This window comes from Amblyomma maculatum, chromosome 11, assembly GCF_055883805.1.
Source record: "Amblyomma maculatum isolate TAMU_Amacu chromosome 11, ASM5588380v1, whole genome shotgun sequence".
NCBI lineage: Eukaryota > Metazoa > Arthropoda > Arachnida > Ixodida > Ixodidae > Amblyomma > Amblyomma maculatum.
The window spans coordinates 124739302-124762481 of NC_139354.1; the positions used below are offsets into that span (position 1 = coordinate 124739302).

Sequence of the window (23180 nt, forward strand, 5' to 3'; positions counted from 1 at the left end):
GGTGTCGAGCGAAGGTCGCGATGTGAAGACCGGTCGGGTGGTTGTGAACGGCGCAGATAGTCCGCGATCTCGCGGGGTTGCTCGCCGAACTCCGGGCGGGGAGCATTCCGCTGGAAACCGCGAAGACCAAGCTCGCGGTAAGGGCAGCGACGGTAGACGTGGCCTGCTTCTCCGCAGTGGAAGCATAGTGGGCGTTGGTCGGTTGTCCTCCACGCGTCAGCCTTGCTCATCCATTGCTGCTGCGGACGAAGATCGTACACAGGGACACGGGGTTGTGCAGGCAAGTACTGACGGCGAGCAGGCGGCGGTGGTGGCTGCTGCGGCGGCGGGCGACTAGCAACGAACGCGTACGTCTGAATGGGCTGAGTAGGTGAAGAAGCAACGGAGCACTGTGGATAAAGGGCACGTTGTACTTCTTCGCGGACAGCATCCGTGAGGGCGCAGGATGCCGTACCATCAGCAGGTGGAAGCAGTTGCCGTATTTCCTCGCGCACAACTTCGCGGATGATCTCGCGTAGGTTTGCGGTGTCGAGGGAACTGACAGGAAAGCGAGCAGCTGAAAGGTTGGAAACGCTGGAACCTCCAGCAAGGCGACGATAATGGTCCGCTCGCGTAACCAAGGCTCGCTCGATGTTCGTCGCCTCATTTACAAATTGTGCCACTGTAGTCGGCGGATCACGAATAAGCCCGCCGAAAATGTCACTCTTGACGCCCCGCATAAGTGCACGCACCTTTTTTTCCTCGGTGGCACGGGGGTCGGCACAGGAGCTAAGTCGTAGGACGTCTTGAACAAAACCGGTTACAGTTTCGTTGGGTCGTTGTACTCTTGTTTGCAGAAGGTCTTCTGCTCGCTGTCGCCGATACTGATTGGCGAACGTCCGTCGCAGCTCTTCCTTACAGGTGTCCCAGGATGTAAGGGAGGCCTCGCGGTTTTCGAACCAGTGCCGAGCCGCACTGTCCAGGCAGAAATACAAATTCTGAAGACAGTTTTCGGCATTCCAACCATTGTGGCGGGCCACACGTTCGTACTGCTCCAGCCAATCCTCCACATCTTCGGAGGCATCGCCATGGAACGTGGCAGCCGCTCGAGGAGCCATCGGTAGGTACACCACGGACGGTGCGAGAAACGAGTCCGTCTGTTGACATTGGGTCGTGGTACTCCGGGCCATTGTAAGTTGTGGAGAGCCGGAGTTCGGCAACAGACCAAATTCAGGAGTAAGCCCTTGAAGTCGCCGGCTGGCACGTATCTCGGCCTCCTCGTCGAAGGGGCGGCGGCTGAGACTTGGGGGCGAACTCAGAGTAGCGGGTTTTGAGGGGCTGTGCTGCATTTACCCCGCACCTCCACCAGAATGTCACGGGTTCTATCGCTACCCGGACGGCAGTCCAGAAGGACAGGGTCAAAGGACGGGGTTGAGGCACATGAGGCAGAGAGCAGGCGCTTGACCAGGCAAAAGCAGCGGCGTCCCAGAACCACGCGCACTCCGCAGAACTTCGTCTTCTTCTCTCTCCAGAACTGACACGGTTAGCGCGGGTTACAATATTAGCTAATGAGTGATGCGTCTCGCAACTATATCTATGTTCTGCTAATATATTTGCTCATTTGAATTTTTCCCCTTTTGGACAAAATTTCCGAAACCACACATGGGCCATGAAGGGTGCCGAACGTGAGGGTTTCGTGTCAAAATAAATAGCCTTGAGTTCTTTAACGTGCTATCACATTAGGAGCCGACAGCAAGGAGAGTTCATGAGACGGTGAAATTACACTACTTTTTGAGTGCGCTGGCTTGGGCGGTACGAATGAGGGTGGGTATTTCTGGGTAGCTTGCTGTGCGACTAATGTCGCAAATATGCTGGTCAGCACGGGTCGCGCACTGGTCTCTACAGTCACTTTGAGAGCACATCGTATCCGCACGGTTCGTGGAGTCTTTCGTTAGCCTACCGGTTTCAGTCGCACAGCTTGTCTGCATGGGAAGACTTACCCCAATATTCTCGGCTTGACGCTTTAATTCTAGCCTCTCCCCAATTCCTCCACCCCTTGTAAGTAGTCGCGAATAGGTTTCATTGAGGGGCTATCCAGCCGCGAATTCAGAACGTTGGCCTCGTGCGCTAGCGTAGGTGGAGCCGCCAAAAACGTCACCGGACTAGTGCGCGACAAGATGAATGGAAGTACAGACGGGCATGAGACGGCAAGCGCTAACAGAATACCTTTCTATAAGCATCACATTTCAGGCGAGGTCTCATGTGAACGAACGCGGCATACATGACTGCAGTAAATAGTTTTCCTGGTCTCGAAAACATGCGTTTGCGAGCCTTTCAGAATGTTACTTTCGGAAATATAAAACATAATAACCTGCGCTGCAACGAATGAAGCGCTATAAAACGTGCTTGCATCTCGCGCACTCCTGGGGAGTGAAGAACATGATTGTGGCTGTGCAGCAGTCGTGCTACGCTCTAAATGCTTTTAAATCTTCGTCCCTATATGTATTTCATTCCTAAATACTATCATTCGTTATTTCCGCGCAAAATCAACCAACGAGGCCTTTGTAGGGAAGACACCACGAGCTATTACGGAGCTTTCGTCGTCCAATGACGACGCGTTCGTCGTGCTAGACCACTCCTGGCAAAAACAACACAACGTTGTCCGCGCGCCGGCTGCTGATTGCGGTACTATCAGAGTTCTAGTGACTTTATGTACACAAGACCCCTTCCTCCTTAGATCGGGTCACCGTATCCCCGTCGGTTGGGTGGACGATGCTGACGTTGAGGCCTTGACGGAGTTTGATAATTCCTGGACTCGTTTAGTTGGTCGTCGCAGAGTTGTGTTGCGCAGTCCTTTTGCCGGGTCTCAACTTCCCCATGTTCGACGTGGGGCGCTGTAGGCAAATCTTCCGCAGGCGACGTTTCCGCAACGAGCCGGCAGTGTGGACTGTTGCTCGCTTGCTGATTATTCGTTGGTCCGATCGTTCAGTGGCGGATCTTCAGTCGGGTAGGCTTCAGCACCTGGCTTCATGTGATCAAGGTGCCGACGAGCCGTTTCGGTCTTTGTCTTGATCAGCCAAGGTCGATGCCCTAGTCTTATGAGTACGGTGCCTTCTACCCAAGCAGGGCTTCCTGTGAAGTTGCGGAAGAAGACCCACTTCTCTACGGCCACTCGCCTCGTAACGCTCTCGTCCGAGGTCCTTTTAGCAGGTCATGGCTGAATACGTGTGAGTGCCGTCGAGAGCTCGCGTCTGCACATGAGTGAGGCTAGTGTTCTGCCCGTTGTTGCTGAAACAGTTTTGTGCTGCTTGAGCACAAACCGAGCCAGTCTGCACGCGATTGTTCCAGACTGATCCTTGGCTAATACCTGCTTTGTCTCGTGCACAAATCTCTCTACTTTCCCATTCGTGCCCGGATGATAGGGAGCGCTTGTAATGTGCGCTACACCGTTCTTCTTTAGGAAATCTTCTATTTCCTTGGAAATGAAGGGCGGGCCGTTATCCGTTAACAGCCTTTCGGGAATGCCGAAGGTCGTGAACGGGTTGCGCAGTTCCTCGATCAGAGTCGGTGACTGTATGTTGCGCATGTAGCGCGCTTCGAGCCACTTGCTGTATGCGTCTACAACAATTAGTAGCATCCTTCCCTCCACGGGGTCAGCGATGTCGGCGAGGACTGTGTGCCATGGAGCAGTCCCGCGCTTCCAATCAGGAGGTGAAGCTTTAAGAGGCGTCCTTTGATGGTGGCAGTAAGTTGCGCAATTTTTCACTAACCACTCTAGTCGTTGTCGACACCGGTCCACAAAAAGTATCCTCAAACTTTCATGGCTACTATGCCCCTGTGCCCTGCATGTTCCAAGTCCCGAATATCGTTTCTCGCTTCCGCCGTAACCACTAATCTGGTACCGCGAATACGGCAACCTTGCTGTAGCGACAGCTTAGGTCCCAGCCTTGCGAAAGCAGAAAATTCCTGCCCAGACAATCTGTGCAGATCTCCGCTTGACACAGCTCTCATTACGCGGTTCAGCAATGGATCCTCCCGGCTCAGTTCTGCGAGTTGATCTGGAGACAGTTTTATGCTCGGCGTGGAAGCCAGCGTGAGCACATCTGAAGGAGGGTATGGCTCATATATTTGAGCGGGAAGCAGCAGCCTGCTAAGTGCGTCAGCATTTTGGTGCAGGCATCCCTGCCTGTACACCAAATCATAATCATACGTGGCCAACTTCAGACAGCATCCGGTAATTATAGCCGAGAGTATCTGCGGTAACGGTTTCTTTTCTCCCATGATGCCGAGCAGCGGTTTGTAATTTGTTAATACGGTCACGTGCCGGCCAGCGACGTACTGGTGAAAATGGCTCATGCCGAAAACTACTGCGAGACCTTCCTTGTCTAGTTGGGAGTAGATTTGTTTCTGCGAATCCAAAAGTTCGCGATGCGAACGCAAATGGGGCCTCTCTGCCGAACGCATCTTTCTGGGCTAGAATCGCCCCGACGCCATATGGTGACGCATCCACAGACAAAATAGAGGCTTTGTCTTGTCGTAATGCGTAAGCACTGTGGAAGAGCGAATCAAACGCGAATCAAAAGCAATCTGGTGCCTTTCCTCCCATGTCCAGGGTGTGTTTTTCTCCAGAAGCATGTAAAGCTCTGCGGCAATCGTAGCTCTGCTTTCTAGAAACCGGTCATAAAATGCCAAACGCTCTAGGAACGCCTGCAGTGTAGTCTTGTCAGTCGACCTTGGAGCCTGAAGGATAGCCTGGACCTTTGCCTCGGTTGTATGAACGCCTTGCGCGTCAATTTTATATGCGAGAAATTCGAATGACTTGATGCCGAAGCGGCATATTTCTTGCTTGAGGCGTAGACCTTTCTCGCTTAGCCTCGACATGACTGTCTAGACATTGCGCATTCTGTGTACAGTCCTTCCCACTGACAATAATGCCGTCAAGGACAATAAGGCCGTCACCGCAGGAAATCCTGCAAGTGTTGTCTGCATCATACGCTGGAAGGTAGCTGGCGCAGAGGATATTCCGAAAGGAAGCCGTTTCACTCGGAACAATCCTTTGGTAGTGTTAACGGTGAGCACTGCAGCCATCTAGTCGTCGACCTTGAGCTGCTGATAAGCCTGGTTGAGGTCCAGCGTTGAGAAATTGGTTTCACTACGCAACTTTGCGAATACCTTAGCGATTGTTGGTAGCGGTTACGCCGTCTTCTTGACCACTGAGTTAACTGTGCTCCTGTAGTCGCCGCAAACACGAAATGTCGCGTCCTTTTTACGCACCCACACTAAAGGTGTAGCCATCTCGGCATGTTGCGTTGGTTCCACGATGCCTTGTCGTTGAAGACGGTCGAGCTCTTCTTCCATTGGCTCTTGATACGCAAAGGGCAATGGACGCGCCTTACAGAACTTGGGCGTTGCGCCTTGCTACAAATCCAAATGAACCAAGGTTCCCGTGCAGCCGTCGCTGTCTCGCTTAAACACATAAGGATGGCGTGCGACAACCTTTTGCAGCTTTGGTGTTGGCTCAGCGACCTGGTTAATTCCGTGCAAATGCATGCGTAGCGCGGAAAACCAGTCAGGTCCAAGCAATTTGCAGCCAAGTCCTTTCATTACCAGCAATGGCAGCACATAGTCCTTTGATTTAAATCGCACACGAGCTTGTGCCAATCCAAGAGCGCGAAGTTCCTCTCCCGACCAAGTGCGCAAGTCAAGCGGTTCTTTTGTTAGCTTTGGGCTATTCGTTGGCCATGTTTGGCAGTAAGTACCCTCGCTGAATAAGGAACATGCGGCGCCCGTACCGACTTCGAATTTTAGCGCCCTTCCCTAGACTTTCACATCAACAAGAAATTTGGGGCAGGGGTTTCGCTCACTCACTGCCTGCAGCTCGTAGCGTGGATCGCTGTGCGGAGTGTCGTTGCTCGCGGGCTGAGCGTTCACACTGTGCGTTCCTAAACTGGTGTTAGGCTTGCCTTCCTTGGTTTTCTTCTTCCGGGAGATGCACGCTTTCTCCGATGTGGCCTCTCGGGGACCAAAAACCGCATTGTGCAGTACTGAATTGGCATATGTGAGCTTCGTGCCAGCCGTCACATCGATAACGGCGTCATTGCTGCGGTGACTTCTTGGGCTCCTTTTTGAGTTGCTAAGGTTTGTATACTTCTGCGGAGTTCGTCACTTCCTTGAGTCCTCACTGCGGCCTCCCCGCACGTTCTGCTGACACGGCGAGGTTAAAAGCACGCTGAAACGTCAAGTCTTTCTCCGTGAACAGCCTCTGTTGGAGGTGGTCGCCGCGGATGCCGCAGACGAATCTGTTGCGAAGCATGACGCCCTTAGGCAGCATGGTGGGATTCGTTGGAGCAGTTGTGTCTCCTTCTGCCTATGAAGTCGATGTTGCAGATGTTGTCAGCACTCCGAAGTCGCAGTCGGCTGTCAAACGTCTGAGGGCTGAGCCGTAGTTGCTGGTCGTAGTTGTTCGCGTCGCTGGAAGACATACCGGCTGTACAGCTCAGATGACCTAGGGTCGAAGTGCTTCTTGAGAAGTGTGACTAGGTCTTGATAGCTGACTTCTCAAGGCGTCTTCGGTGCAACCAGCGCGCAGGCAGTCTCGAAAGTCTCGGTTCTACAAAGCGTCAGGAGGAGCGCGCACTTCTTCACATCGTCGGTGACGTCGTTTGCAACGGAGTAGAAAGTGAGACGCTGCATCCACGACGACCAATTTTTGCCGTTGAACGGCTCGATGGCGCCGTGCTTTGCTTCAATAGCCATGGCCTGAGTTTCAACTGCGTCTATTTTAAATCCAACTTCTCGTCACCAGAGTTATGTTTGGGGAGTCGAAAGCCCCGGGAGTAAGGAACCTCTCGATTCGGTTGCTGGGTAGAGACTGCATTTATTGCGCCTTTTGGGGAGAGGAGAAAAGAAGGAAAGAGAGAAGCTCGAGCGTTTGTAAAGAAGACGTTGCTCCTTGTGGAGTTTGGAGTTTGTGCATTCCGAATTCTTGTCTCTCTGTGTTCTTGTAAGGGGTTAACGTTATAAACTATGACATAGTTAATAGATAGCACCGGTAGAGCAGAAAAAGAACGTTATAGCCTCCATTGCTTATAATGCATTCCGGACGTGTGCTACTTATTGTAGCCTTCCATCCTTCTCTAAGTATTCACTCATTCCTTCTCAATTCCGTTTCGCATAATGTTGCCCAGCCAAAAAAATCGAGTGTTCGGACTTTGACATAAACTTCCAGGGCAGAGCTGGAACGGCACCTTACGGGAAGCCTCCCCCCCCCTCCCACTCCTCCCCCCTCTCCTCACCTGAGAAAAAAACTGACTTTACAGAGCAAGGAGTGCATAAATCTGCCACAAGGCGATTGAGAAAAAACAATTTGAGTAGTTTGGCTTTGATTGAGAGAAAATTTCGAGATTAACAAAAACGATTTGGAAAACAAAAGCGGAGCGCAGATGCTCCCCGATTTCCTCAGAACAGTTGAGAATCAGACGTTTACTGAGCAGATAATTATTGCTCAAAGGAAATAAAAATGTAATAACTTCCAAACAGGCTCAAGGTTTTAAATAAATGTTACAGACACACTTCAGCCCAGCGTTATGCACTTAGGACACCATAGCTTGCAATGGCCTGCTAAAGAGCGTGTTGTTAGAGAAATTGATTCGAAGTGCAGTCTACACGGCAAGAGAGGCTTTGAAACGCTTATTGCTCAAGCTTGATCTGCATTGTCAGCAATGGGTCATGTTTGGATGTTCATGTGGCTGCAGAAATTTTTTAGTTTTCTAACCATAATCTCGTGTGCCTGCAAGGATGACGAATTTTCGACCGAATGACTGCTCTCCGCAATAGCCTAAAAACTACCAAAAAGGAGACATTGCTAACTTATTACCGATAGATGTTAATAAATGCATAATTTCAATATTATATTAAACTTCTATAGATAACAGTCATTGATTATGAGAAAGCAATTTCATCCAGTCAAACATTCAGCAGGCATGGAGAAATTGAGAAATCTGGGTGCAGCTAAGCCAGATGTGTTTGCACTAGGCGGTATCTAAAATGGCTGCATAGCAACCAGAGGCCCCTGCAAAGAAAGTAATAAAGACCCGTAAAAGGCTGGCTACGCAAGGAGACATGATCTTTCCTATACTATTCGCCGCTTGCTGAAACCAAGTACTGATGCATCTGGAATGAGTACTATTATAAAGTAGGAAGTTTGGCGAGAAAATGCAAAAGTAGTCAGCAGTCAGCGAAACGACATTGCCTTTCTGAATAGCTTATGGACCGAATTTCAAGAATTGATGAATGACGCGGACAAGCAACGCAGAAAGTTAGGCGTGAATATAATATGTCGATGACCAACATAATCTTCCCCAATTTTGCCAGAAAAAGAATTTTAGGATCGCTAGCAGTGCGCTGGAAGTAATAACCGATTACCTCTACATGTAAATAGTAGTGGCCGCAGATTCGTGCTATCAAAGAGCATACGAAGAGTCAACTTGGGTGTTCATTCGGCAAGAGCTCGTGGGTTATGAATAGCAGATTAAGAATATACCTGACAAAGAAATTATAGAACAGCTCTTCACTTGCATTGATATGATCCACCAAAAGGGCTGAACCTTTTCGAAGAAAATGCAGAGTTATGAATCTGACAATGGTAGGTGCAATATTAAGAGAAATGAAGCCTGAATAGTACACTGTAAAATATATCTTTTAAATTGCACGACTGAAACGCAGATTTTCTGTTTTGGTTCTAATATGTTCTTGAAATAAAGATAACAGGATAATATTTTTTTATAGGACAAGTTTTTTCAGCCTGTGCTATGTATATACTTTTCTTTGAAATTAACAGAAAAATGTTTATGCGAGAAATGTCGTTGTTTTTTAATTAAAGAAAGGAGTTATTTTACGTGAACTGTTTTCTCGAACGCCACTAATGCTGATGTCTTTCTATACTGGGCTATGAAGGCTATACTCGATTCGTTTCACAAATTCTTGGCAGCACTACGAGAGGTAAGAACGACCTATGTGATTTTCAGGGTGACTGTACTACACAACAGTTGTGCTCCTACGCTTCTATATCGCCGAGCGATGCGCAGTACAGCACGAGCTCATTCGTTTAGTGCGTGCGATCCTGATTATTTCTCAGGTCGTCCTTACAAATATTGTACTGCTGGAAACATCTGGTGTCCCGTCGTAGTGGCGTAGTAGTCCAGGGCGCTCAACTAATGTGCCGAAGTGCGTGGGAGGAAACACTGTTTGGTGTCAAGCCTTTTTTCTACCGATTTACATCCTTTTGCTAGCCCAAACTGAAGCTAGTTTGCGATTGTACGAACCCTGCGATGAACTCTGATAGAAGCACGGAACCGACAAATCCCAAGCCATGCTCATTGCGTGCAATATTGTGTGACTGTTTTGGCAGTTTTCTCGAAAAATAGAGATTCAAAATTTGCAATAAATGAGAAAACTTCAAAACTGACGCAATTGCTTTCAGCTCAATGTGTAACTTGAAATTACCTGTAGGTAATTTTCCTCTTTGCATTTCCTCCCAAGCTCAGTGTACTGTTTGTTTGTTTCCATTTTAAAGACATATAATCTCGCTTGCGCTAAACGTATTGTACTATTAATGGGTTCCATTCTCGCCTTAACCCAGTGCTGGGATTAGAAACAAATGAAACCCATTAGAAGAATAGAGCGAAATATTTCTGTAAAATTGCAACAAATCAATGAGTGTAAATTCGTGTCAATTTACATAACGCAATTTAAAAATGTGTGTAAAATTCCATGCACTTTTAAAGAATATTTCTCTCCCCGTACAGAGAATATCTGTTCTACTTCACTAACCGAAATACGTGCACAAAAAAAAAATATTTTCTTTTTGTTTTCCAGCCGAAGCCTTGAATTGAAGGCAAACAATTAGATATTATATGTTGTCTGTGGTACTTTTTTACCTCAAACTGATTTTTACTTTAATGGTAGAGCGAAATTGTATGAAAACTCCTAAGGCGCTTTCCGAGGATCGGGTGCGTAACAGTTTTGATTCGAAAGAAGATAACCAGTGGCGCCACATTCAATAGGTTGTTGGTAACTATTACCATATGTTAGGCCAAACGAGAAGGGTGGTTGGCTGCCTGCTACAGTTGTATCTGTTATGCATTTTTCATCTTGCCTATTTGGTGTCTAGATAACGGCTGTTGCTCGTCCAACTTTATTGGTGCCATTTAGTATTACCAGTGCCGAGAGATATTCGTGAGATGGAGTTATAGCAAGGCTTTCGCCCTAAAAATGTTCATTGAAAAAATTGGCGCCTAATGCAATCTTATTTTTGTTACAGGCACAAGATATTTCTAACATACTAATAACTGCGATAGGAAAAACAAGAAAAAACAGACAACGCCGTATAACCGAAAATGTTTGTTAATTTACAAAAATTTTGTATAAGTTGTAAAAGGAAATCTATAAATCCCAGAAAATTTAAAAATAGAAAATGTAGCCGAAGAGATAATTTCTGCAATTTTCATCAAAATCATTTTACAGTGAGCTTGTTATTTAACAAGACGCCAGGAACAGAACATACATGTAGACCTAAAAAAGAATAGACAGCCAAATCTCTGAATTCACAACTCGCCTGTTCTTTTAAAAACAAAACGAGGAAACTTAAAATGCTGTTGAATTACATAAAACGGGCTAAAAGAAAATATTGGCAAAATTACAGATAAATTGAGAAGAGAAAAAAAATGAACACAACAGTTATGTCACCAAATTCGCCATCAACTTTTTGTTGTTTTTAACAACCTTTTTTACAGTGTAGGTAAGATAGCTGAACAGGAGTAACGAATTTTAGCCTGAATCAAGGAGAGGGAATGAGAGCGGGAAGAACATATGGTGCGAAAAGAGAGTTTGCGGTAGTCTCCAAGACAGAGATATCCTATTCTATAAGAACGCTAGCGTATCCCAAAGGTTCAGGAAATTGTTTGGGATGCTAAGATGATAATATTTGGGTGGATTCATCGGCGTAACTGGCTCATTACCCCATATTTGAAGCGCTATTAGACACCAATAACGCTGCTGCAAACATAATGATGACACATGAAAAAATGGGGCTCTGTAAGGTTACTTAACACCCACAATGCATACTACAGCAGACGGGCTGTTAAATTTTGATGCAACGTTATTTCGGCGAGTGCCGCTCACTTTGTAGTAAATTAACGCATGCATAAGAAGCGTCCCTGGTTGTAAGCTGCCATCTCATAAAACTCATTTGTGTTATGAAAGCGCAGTGCGCACAAACTTTGATCAAGCTTAGCCTATCAAATCTCTAGTGTATATTTCCAAGCCAGTAATTCTGCCTCTCCTAAGTAGGAGTGTGCACAAAAATAAACAGTGGGCGTTCTAGCAAAACGAAACAATATGAAGTTTACTCGTATTTGTGTAGTAAAGTCCAAAATATTTTTCGGTCCCTAATTTAACCCAATAATAAGCTTAATGTACTTTTTGATTCCTTCAGACACAAACTTTCGAAGCCTCAGCTCTACGCCAGCTTGAAGATTGATTACGTGAACGTTTGTATGGAGCTTCGCTTTGGAATATATTTTATATTAGCCACATCAGAGCGCTCACAATAAAATCTCCCTCGTAAGATTGGCAATACTTTCACCTTCCAAGATGAGCTTCAGATAACAAAATACAGTTTTGTTAACCGTTCACTTCCTATTTAGGTTTTCGCGGATTTGGAGCGAAAGGTTGGGTAGCTTTCTTTTCAGGCCACGAAATAAACAGGCATAAATGCCACCATTGTGCAGACATTTCAACGATCAGTGTCCCATAACGACCTAAAACGTCTGAGTTGGGGTCCTGAAGGAACTACAGATATTGTTAATCAGGTCGCTTCGAGCTCATCATCATCAGCCGGACTATATTTATTGCAGGGAAAAGCCTCTGGCAAATTCCAGCAACTATTCTGGTCCTATGTTGGCTGTATCTTCTTAACCACGGCAAACTTCCTTACCTCATCTTTAGGCTTCACTTTATGCCGACTCCTGCTACGCTTTCCTTCCATTGGAATCCAATTTGCTACCCATTGCTTATTCCCTCTTCGCACTACATGCCCTATCCTTGCCCATTTCTTTTTGATTTTCAGTAGTATATTATTAATGTCAGTTGTTTATCTGACCCATTCTCAAAGCTTCCAATTTTTAACTTTAAACTTACCATTTTCCGTTCCTCAGACCTCTGCGTTGGCCTCAGCTTATTTGGAACCCTAATAGTTAGCCTACAAGTTTCAGCCCCATAGATGAATACCGGTAAGATGCACCTGTTATGCGGTTTCTTCTTAAGCGATACCGGAAATCTGCTGGTCATAACTTGCCAGTACTTGCAAAATGTGCTCCGTATCATTGAGGCATTACAGTCCTAGTACGTATTACGTACTCGTAGGAACTTAGCATTACAATTCAGGCGAAAATATTATAAGCTTGCACCATACAATTTAACTAGGTAAAACATCCTATCGAATAAAATGGCACACAAATCGTAGCTGACAAATTTTTCACTCCAAGACATTGATATTTTTTGACTAGACTACTTTCTCTTAAATACATTACGTTTCTGAACAGCAGTCAGCCAAGTCCTGGAAAAATGTAGACAAGACAAGTAGCTGTAATCTACCCGGCAATTTGACATGAAAGAATATCTCACCAAACACTGCGTCCGTTCAGGGTATGTCATGTAGAAGTATATTTGGTTTTGGTAACATATATACTTGCAAGGAAACTCCCTTGACTGCAATTAAAAATTATTCGATGCATCAGATTTGTGCATTTCACTCAGTTTGTGATCATGCATTTGATGATATTCGTGTGTTGTTGGTAGGGCAACACAGTAGCCTATCTCTTGCGATCAGTTACATTTTCATAAATATCACATTGTTGTCAATGACAAAACTGACCATTTATGAAGAGTATAGTTTAATTGAATTCAGAAGGCGCTCTCTACCTTTTTGAGTAGGCGACCGCGCCGTGTCTATTTGCAGGTACTAAACAATGGGCAGTGAGACATGGTTATGAATTCTTGCTCAGAAAAAAATCTGTGCGCTTGCTGTTGGCTGGACTGAACGTTTACATTATCAGCTTACATAATTTTATTTAGCAAGTCTATAAAAGGAATTTTAAATAGCATATTCTATTTGTTCTATTTTCTTTGACTCTAAAGGTTAACGTGGCCGTACTGTTAAAATTCTGATTTACCTGGATCCGCCTTCCTTCGCAAGTAGCTTTAGCAGGATAGCTTGTATGCTTGTATGATGTGATACCTGGAGAAAAAGAAAGGTATGGTTTTATGGAGAATCTGGAGTTCGTCAGAGGCAGTACTCGCAAGCTAGAAAAGATATACTAGAAAGTAGCAGTTGTGTTTCATTTCTGTTTTTATGAGGGCAGCACGCCGAACCCACGTCCCTAACGAATGACGCCGCAGTTGAAGGATCTGGTATTTTGAACGCCTATGGTACATTATGGGCTGCAAGGCGTCTTGGATCTACCTGAAACTCGAATCTGGCGCATGATAGCCAAAGTTGTTTATGCGCATTAAACACAACACAAACACAAAAAAACGAAACTTGGGTAAAAAACTGTGGAAATTTGATCTGGTTATAGCTTGCGGGCTATAAATAGTAGCCATGATTCTTGAAAGAATAGCTGTTTTGCGAGCTTCCGTAGTATTGACATTTCAGAGACAAATTACCTACGATTACGTTACTTGCTAGAGGGAAAGTTGGGCGCAGCTGATCAGCTGTTTCAGCTTTTTGATAGTAGATTGATGAAAATAATTGTATACCAACTAGTTCCTCTTGCGCGTGTGCCAGATACTTTGTCTTTCTCTCCAGTAAACAACTTAAATGGCTCTAATCAAACTTCGATGGCGGAGAAACGAAAAGGCGTTAGTGTGCTTTGCGATGTCAGCGCACATTGAATATCCCCAGGTAGTCGAAATTACTCAGTAGCCCCCCACTACGGCTCCTCTGTCTTTATCCACTTCAACTCCCACCTTCATCCCTTCCTTTATGGCGTGGTCAAGGCGTCCACAGAACAGGTGTGACAGACATTTCGCATTTCGTTTTCTGTGATCAAATAATGCATTGTTATTGTCACTAACTATTTGCCTAATAAACCCATATCAATCATTTTGTCACGATCCTTTTCTCAACGCTGTATCTTATGTTACCATTCTTTTTCAGATATACCAAATAGTTCCTCTTTTACAGTACTCAAAATGTCATTCACACCTTTCCTTGACGCTCTATCCTTAGTTAACATACTTTTTGACTGTGGAGAAGGTTACGGGAGACAACGGCTAGGTCGCGAAATGCAGGAAAGGGCGCCAAATAGGTGTGCTCTAAAATGCCGAGAGCACACTGGAAAAATGCGAAAGCCTAAGCGTTGCTTGTGTACACGGAGCATAAAGTTTTCTCTACTTATCATTACCAACTAAATGCACCGTCATCATTAGTGCTCATGCCATCGTTGTTATTACCAGTAACTGCAGTGTCATTGCCATCGCTAGTGTCATCCTAGATAGATGCATTTACTGAAAGGAAAAGGCAGAGAGGTTGGCCGGAATAATTCAAATCTGGCCTGCTACTCTACACTGGGGAAGGGGAAGGAGATAAGAAAGAAGGTCATGATGGGTGACGATGTGGGAGAAGGCATATGAAATACATATACAGATACAGTAGCCTGTTTTACAAGCGCGAATCAAGTCCACTGGCGCACAAAAAACGGCAAAGAGCACGCACTGCCTGGACACCCTTCCCCTTGTCCTGCCAAGCGCCCAGCAGCAGTTCCTCCGACAGAGGCCTCTTGTCTAAACGCTTCAAAGAAGCCGCTAGCACACTTCTTTCGTGCGCATACGCTGGGCACACCAATAATATATGGTCCACAGTATCTGGGATGCCACATGTTGAACATTCCGGCGTAATGTAAGTACTTATGCGTGAAAGCCACGTTTAAACGAAGTCTATGTAGTAAGCATGCCTGATGACGCGGAATATCACGCGGTACACAAAATTTTAATGTTTAATCGAGCCTTCTTAGACGAATGTATCATCCTAACAATACACAATGAGGAATACGATGTGTTTCACGATCCCGGGCATGGCGCAGATTCAGAGACGTACGTATTGAGGTACTGTCCGAAATTGTGGGGGAGTGGAACCTTGAGGATGTGGCGGAATGTCTTGAGGGCGCGGGCGGTGTAAAATACGCACATTTTCAGCGTGCAAGCCACGCTCATGTTGACCGCATATATGTTTCGCTTGATGTGACTCCACAATGTAGTAGCTACCATGTTGTTCCCGTCTCTTTTTCTGACCACTGTTTAGTAATATGTGTGATAGGATCACAAAAACAGGGCAGTGCTTTTAATTGGGACGAGTGGAAATTAAATGACAAGTTGAATAATGACGAAATTTTCAGAGATGCAGTAACGGAAGAAATAGGCAAGATAGACCCTAATTGTACAATGAGAACAAGGCAGCAATGGGAGCTTTCTAAGGAACGGCTTAAAATAGGAGCAATTAGTAGATCTAGTGTCCTTGCCCACGAACAGAAACATATTGAACGCAACTTAAAGGGCATCTCCGGGGTTTTTTTGACATTCGAATATTCTAATAAGAATTTTACTGTAGATTCTCCTTTCCGTCCTGACGCATTCTACAAAATTAGGGCGCCGTACAATAATCCGTTAGCGCGCAACACGACTTTAAAATATGCTGTTTTCATGGCTTAAGTTGAGACTATTTCTGCCGGCAACACTGAGTTTATGACGTCACAAACAGTATACCGGCGTTACTGTCCACTTCCCGCATGATTATGAAATTGTGAGGCTTATATTGAACTACCTCAACAATTTTATGCAATGCTTATGATTTCCATACTTTATTTTCACCATTCAACGCACGTACGAGTGTTTCTCTAATACTGAGTGTGACGTCACCATTTCGTCACCTGGGACGTCGTTTCTGGCCGTGAAAGCAGTTTCGGTTTCCATTTGCTGTTTTTTCTTTTAAAAAATACTTCTAATTGGAATTTCGAAAAACGGTTTTTTGTGTTCGAGTCAGGACGTGCCAGGGAATGTAATTCAACCAAAAAACAAAATGATGGAAAAAATACCGGAGTTGACCTTTAAGGTCCCTGCTTAAAAAAATGCTTGAAAATGAATATGCAGCGCTTGGCAAATGTACAGAAGATATAAGAAAGATTAAACAAAAAAATCGAATTGATAGAGCAAGAGCGTTATCGCGGTGCGCTTGTGTGTGCGAGAGCGGAAGAGACAGCTGCAGCGGAGGCACCGTCGAAACGACCGTTAGGAATTGAAAAGGCGCACGCACAGAGAAATCACATAAGAAATATAGAATGGGGCGGCGTCTTATCGGATGACAATGAGCATATTAAGCGAGCGTTCTTCCAATACTACCAGACACTGTTTGCATTGCATGACTTTGATATGCGAGGTATCTCGGGGCGCTACCAAGACTAAATGAAGAAACGAAACAAAGATTACAGCTGCCAGTAACTGAATCAGAGGTCGAACTGGCGATAAACAATTTAAACCCGGGAAAATCACCCGGTGCAGACGGCTTAAGTGCGGAAATTTACAAAGAATGTAATCTCGAAATAGCGCCAGTCCTGCCTGTAGTGTTTAACAAAGCTTATGAAGTAAACGAACTCGCCCCTTCTTATGGCAAATCTCACACATTCCTCATATCCAAAACTAATGAAGAAGATAGGCTACTACAAGTAACATCATACCGGCCAATTGCGCTCACGAACGTTGATTACAAAATTTATATGAAGGTGTTAGCACGAAGGCTGCACTCGGTAATCCAGGATATCGTTGGGTCACATCAAACGTGTGGAATAAAGGGACGGTCCATTGTTACAAATATACACAAAGCAAGAAGTGTATTAGAATGTTGTGATAGTCATAAATGGCCGTGTGGCCATCATGCAGCTTGACCTTGAAAAGGCGTTCGATGGTGTTGCCCATGAAATTCTACTTTATGTAATGGACCATATAAATTTTGGTTTGTTATTCGTGGGGGCGTGGCCCTGGCGTACCGAGATTGCACTACGACATTAGTCGTAAATAAAAATCTGGGGGCCCCCATTAGCGTGCAGCGTTCTGTGCGGCAGGGCTGTCCCCTCTGACCTCTTTTATTCTGCATTTACATTGAAACCCTTTGCTTAAATATCTTGGACAATGAGAGTATTACTGGTTTTCGTTTGCAAGCCGTGGAAGTGAAGCTGCTGGCGTACGCCGATGATGTTGCGGCTTTTACGGTTAACCAGGAGGGTATAACCGAAGTTGTTGACTATGTAGAAACCTTTGGCGAAATTACAGGCAATAGGGTAAACTAGTTGAAGTCCCTGGGACTCTGGCATAGAAGATGGCAAAGTGCTCCTGCTAATTTTGCAAACGTGTCCTGGGTGACGATTCCGCCAAAGTACCTTGGCGTGCTACTAGAATGCTATCGTGATGGCGAGACATATTGGAGAGCATGCACAGATGACTTGCGGGAAAGGACAGATAAGTGGAAATGAATTGGTTTAACAATTTTTGCAAGAGCCACAGTGTGCAACCTCTTCTTCATTTCTAGGCTGTGGTATGTGATGCAAGTTTTACACTGTGCAAGATTGAGTGTGCAGAAGCTGCATATGATATTCGCGATTTTTGTGTGGGCTTCAAAATGGGAAATATGCAGCCGCACGAATTTATTCAGAAGTGTCAAGGATGGCGACGTGGGCTTAGGGAATCTTTTTTTGCGGAAGATTGTCAGCAGATGACGTTAATGACCTGCATGACGTTCATGGTCCATTTTTGTTCACTGTTAAATTAGGCTTGGAGGTGCACTGGCAGATTTTGTTGTGCCAACCGAAAGTTCATGGAGGTATTTTTGGTTACTTTAGAGAAGTTGTTCAAAGTGTGCGATTTCATTCTGCAAGATTATCAAAAGAATATTTATCAACTGTGAAAAAGAAAAAGTTGTACAACGATTTGTGCGGCGTCGTTCTTCCGGAGCCAATCTTCCGGAGCCCACACAGGGGAGGCCCTGGCAGGAGTGTACTGAAGAGGGTAAAGAGAATGAAAATATCGGCAGCAGCTAAAACTTTCTCTTTTAAGTTGCACACTGGAACTTTGCCAGTAAAAGTGTTTTTGTAAGAAAAATAGTTATTTCTTCCGTGTGGTGCACATTGCTTAATTTGTAAACATCCAGAAACGATAGATCATGTATTTCTTCACTGTAGAGAAGGGGTTTATTTTTGTGACGTACTTCAATGAACCATAAAGAAAGATTTACCTATTAATCCTTACGGAATACGGTATTTATTCACGCAAAATGTGCAGGGGGTTTCATATGATTCCATCATGCCAATTGGCCTCCACAGTATATGGCGTTCACGCATGACAGGATACCACTGTGATCCTGACGCGCATCCTGCACGCATTTTTTTCCGCGAGGCTCTCCACTGATTTATCGAGATTTTGAAGTTTGACGATGTTAATCCTGAGTGGTTGCCAAAGGTAGAACCTTTGATGGATCTAAAGGAATTTTAGAACGACGAAGCCAGCCCCTGGCAGGCTTATTATATCAATGTCTTGTGTGTGTTTGTGTTGTCTTGCAAAAGTCAGGCAATAAAGAAAAACAAAAGGGCATGGTGCAGATGGTTAAAGTCGTCGGCTGGAGAAGCAAGGGATGGCCGGAGGTTCGATTACCAGGGGAGAGAGGAAATATTTATTTTATTAATCCATTTATGGAGCTGGTTAGGAGAGACAACGTCGACGCCGCGAAACGGAGAAACGGGTGCCTAAGAACTGCGCTCTAAAATAACAATTTTTTTTGGAGTTGGAGATATCAGCAAAAATGTGCTGTGCGAGGCTCGTGCAAAAATATTTTCAGCTATTTAAAAGATGTATAAAACACAATATTGAAATGGCTTGAAATGTTTTACTGAAAAATCATACCAGAAAGTGGGCCTTTTTCTGAGAAAAAAAAAGGGCATACAATGGCCTAAAGGAAACAATAAAACGACCTCAAAACTTGTTGGGGAACGGTAATGTCATTTACTGAATATGGCAGGTGGACGGAAGGTGGTGGTAAAATATTTTATTAAAAATGTTCCGGAGGTTGTAGCGGTGGTTGGAGTCTTCAGTCCGGAACCCCATTGGCGTAGGCTGCAGTCCTCGCCCTTTTGATGAGTTCTTTTTGACCCCTTGCGTACGAGCTGCTCAAAGCTGCCTCCCACCCCTCCTGCATTGGCTGGTTACTAATAGTGACAGTCTGATTTCGCTGGCAGACCCACAGCATATGGTACAGGGCCGCCTTCTCCCCGCAAAATTTGCATTTTGAGTCAAATGAGTCTGGATCTATTGCGTGTAGTCTTCATGGGTTGTTAAACGTGTTGGTCTGTAGCTTGCGGAGGTTTACCTCCTCCCTTTTGTCTAGTGTCTTTGCCGGTGGAGGGTAGACCGGGCGAGATAACCTTAAGTGCTGAAGTATTTTAGTGCAGCTTAGCAATGGGGTAGAAGGTTCCACGAGATCCGTATTGGGTGCCCGGGGGAGAAATGCTTCGTCTGAGGCGTGTGCGCTCTCGTTCCCTGGGATGCCCTGGTGACCTGGTACCCATACTAAGTGTTTATGTGTGGGTTGGTAGCCACGGGTGTAACTATCTTGCAGGAGTTTTGCTGCTAGCGATGCAATTCTGCCCCTCAGGTAATTGCGATATGCTGTTTGTGAATCTGTAAGAATGTATTCTGAGGTATTGTGTGTAGCAGCTAGGGCAATCGCCACTTCTTCCGCAGCCAGTATGTTTTTGCTGAGCAATATTAGTCCATCCACTGTGTGATTTTGGCACACTATCGCAACGGTCGCCATACCCCGTTCAGGACTCGCAGCATCGACATAGAATACGCCATCGCTCCCGCAGTAGTGCCTTTTTATAGCTTCCGCTCGTGCTTGTCGCCTTGGCTGATTAAAATCGGGGTGCATATACCTCGGCAATGGAGTTCCTTTGAATTGTGCTCTCCACGAGGCTGGGATGTCGCTTTTAGAGTTCAGCTGTCGGGGGCAATTCACGTTCAAGTCGTTCAAGACTTATCGGCCAGTCATAGTCGTGGACTGTCGTACCACCTGCGCCGTGTGGTGAACCTCTACGCCCAGTCGTAAAAGCCGGTCCGTCAATGTCGTACCAGGGAGGCCCAGGGCCTTCTTGTAGGCGGTTCTGATTATGACGTCGATGTTCTTAATGTCACACTTCTTGAGACGGAGGTAGGGTGCTCCATAGACAGTGCGGCTCACGACCAAAGCCTGCAGCAGTCGGAGAGTATCTTCTTCGCGCATCCCTGATTTCCGTGTCGTTATTCTGGCGATCATCCTGGCGACTTGCCCGCTCACGAGGCGGAGTTTCTGGATGGCAAGGTGGTTGTTGCCCGTGTTATTGATGTACAGACCCACTACCTTGACGGTCTGAACTTCCTTGATGGGTGAGTTGTCAACGTGGATGTCGATCGTGGCCTGATTTTTGTGCTAGTGGAAGACTACGAGTTTGCATTTTTCGGGAAAGCAGGTTTGTCCACACGCTCGTGCATAATTCTGAACTGCTGTGGCCGCGCTTTATAGTTTTCTTCAATCACTTCCATACTACCCGTGGCTGTAGTTATCCAGATGGTTATATAGTCAGCGTACAGGGCATGTCGTATGCACTGTATCTGATTTAAAAGAGGTAGAAGATTTTGGAGTTCAATATTGAACAGAAGTGGGGATAATACTGCCCCTTATGAAGTGCCTCTCGCGCCCATCTTCACTTGCGTTGTTTGTTTGGTGCCGATGCCGATGTTGACCGTGCTGCTTTTAAGGAAATCATAGATGTATGAGTAGACTGGCTTGCCACAGTTCGTGGTCTGGAGGTTCTGGAGGATTGTGGAGTGTTTCACATTGTCAAACGCCCCTTTGAAGTCGAGGGCTAGAAGTGCTCGGTTACTGTCTTTGCGTGTTATTTATTTCAAAATACTGCAGGCCTTATGGCCCAAGCAGGAGGGGCATGCCAGGTAACAATCACACACACAAAAAAAACAAAAAATACAGTACACACTACAATTCGGCCAGCAAAAAGGAATCAAAAGTAATAGTAATTATTAAAAAAATTGACAGTTTAACAAATAAAAATAGGCAATAACACACAGCCCAATTGGGCATGAACAAAGGAAACAGATATAAAGTACTAAAACGTTGAGCAGCCTAACCAAACAAATCACCTTCCAGTGCCTTGGTAAAATTACTGCTTTGGAAAAGCAATTCTGGAAGCAAATTCCAATCAGAGATGGTCCGTGGGAAAAAACTGTACTTAAATGAATTTGTCCGGGCAAAGACAGGTTGCAGCATATGTTGCCTAGTGTGTCGTGTTCATCTGGCAGTGGAAGGTCGGACAAAGTTAGGTAATGGAATATTAACTTCCTGTGACAGAATCTTACGAAGAAACAAAATTCTGTTCATTTTGCGGCGGACTGAAAGGAGCGGGATGTCATTTTCTACCATCAGCTGTGTGGGAGAATCAGATCTGCTGTACTTGTGGAAAATAAACCTGACTGCTTTCCTTTGCATCATTTCAAGAGCAGTTATGTTCTTTTTTGTGTGAGGGTCCCAAATGATAGAGGCGTACTCGAGCTTAGTCCGGATGAATGTGTTGTATGCCAAAAGTTTGATATCAGAGGGGGCGCGGTTAAGTTTGCGTTTTAGGAAGCAGAGTGTCGACAATGCCGAAGAACAAATTTGTGAGATATGCGGTGATCAGTCCAACTGATTGTTAAGTGTCAGCCCTAAATACTTATGGCTTGCTACTTCTTTAATATCGGAGCCTTGTAGGGAATAAGTGAATGGGCTCAAATGTTTTTTTTCCTTGTTACACGTAGGAGTACAGTTTTCTTGATATTAGGTTTCATGCTGCACTCCACACACCATTTGTCAATAGCTGTCAAAGAGCCTTGAAGAATACCATGATCAGAAGTTTCTCTTATCTGCTTAAACACTATGCAATCATCAGCAAATAATCGTATGGATACAGTATTTGGAATAACATCCGGCAAATCATTTATATATATATAAGAAACAGTAATGGACCCAACACGCTTCCCTGCGGTACACCCGAAATGACACACAGTGATTCGGAAATGGCACCATTCACCTCAACACACTGACTCCTCTTTTCAAAGTATGCCTCTATCCATTGAACTATATATTGTGGAAGACATATTAGCTCTGATTTATGAATACGTTTATTGTGTGGGACCGTATCGAAGGCCTTGGCAAAATCCAAGAACAATTTGTCCATTTGGCCGAAATTGTCAAGGGCAAATGATAATTCATGAACAGTTGACACAAGTTGGGTAACTGTTGACATTCCTTTTCGGAATCCATGTTGGAAAGGTGATAAAATGTTTGTGTCACTGAGAAAATCCCCAAAGATACCCGCCAGAATGTGTTCTATAATTTTGCAACAGCTGCTAGTTATTGATACAGGACGGTAATTGGATAGTATTGATCGATCACCTGATTTGTAAATAGGCACTACACGTGCTACTTTCCAGTAAAAAGGTATATCGCTTGTACGGAAGGAAACTGAGAACATGTTGGCTAAATACTCAGCAATCTGTGAAGCATAGCGTTTTAAAAAAGTGCTTGGAATGCCGTCCACTCCACAGCCTTTCTTTGTGTCAAGTTGGCGTAGCAATGATAGTACGCCTTCTGTTGAGATGAAAGGAATATTACTAGGATCTATACATTCTTTCGGTTTAGTAAGGACAGGTTTCGATGTGAAAACGCTTTGAAAGTATATCATTAAAAGAATCCGCAATTTTCTGGCTATCAAGTAACACAGTTTCATCCGTTTTCACTCTATCTATTACTTCCTTTCTCTTACTTAGATGTCTCCAAAATCTGCTAGGATAAGTATTTAAATATGAAGGAAGAATAACTTGGTAGTAATGGTTCTTTGCCATCATAACTTTCGTGCTAACGCGTGCTTTATTTCTTGAAAGGTTGCAGTAGGAGCCTTAAGTTGCCTACGATGTTTTATTTGGCGTTTCAGGAGTATAAGTTCCCGGGTGACACAAGGATTCTTTCGATAAGGTTTTATTTTTTTCAGAGGAACAAAAGTTTCACTAGC

General features: G+C 45.0%; 1 protein-coding gene across 7 annotated transcripts in view; it reads right to left on the reverse strand.

The window, feature by feature from the left end:
* Positions 1 to 23180, reverse strand: part of LOC146174899 (uncharacterized) — a 266551-nt gene that overhangs the window by 128985 nt on the left and 114386 nt on the right. For all 7 annotated transcript variants that reach the window (XR_014702011.1, XM_084584108.1, XM_084584110.1 and 4 more), the window contains 2 exons: positions 13212 to 13276; positions 12664 to 12747 (listed from right to left, as the gene is read on the reverse strand). Coding sequence is in view for 6 of the 7 variants with exons in the window: in XM_084584108.1 (XP_084440234.1) it covers positions 12664 to 12747; positions 13212 to 13276 (149 nt within the window). In the remaining variant the exon portion in view is untranslated. The remainder of the gene's footprint in view (positions 1 to 12663; positions 12748 to 13211; positions 13277 to 23180) is intronic.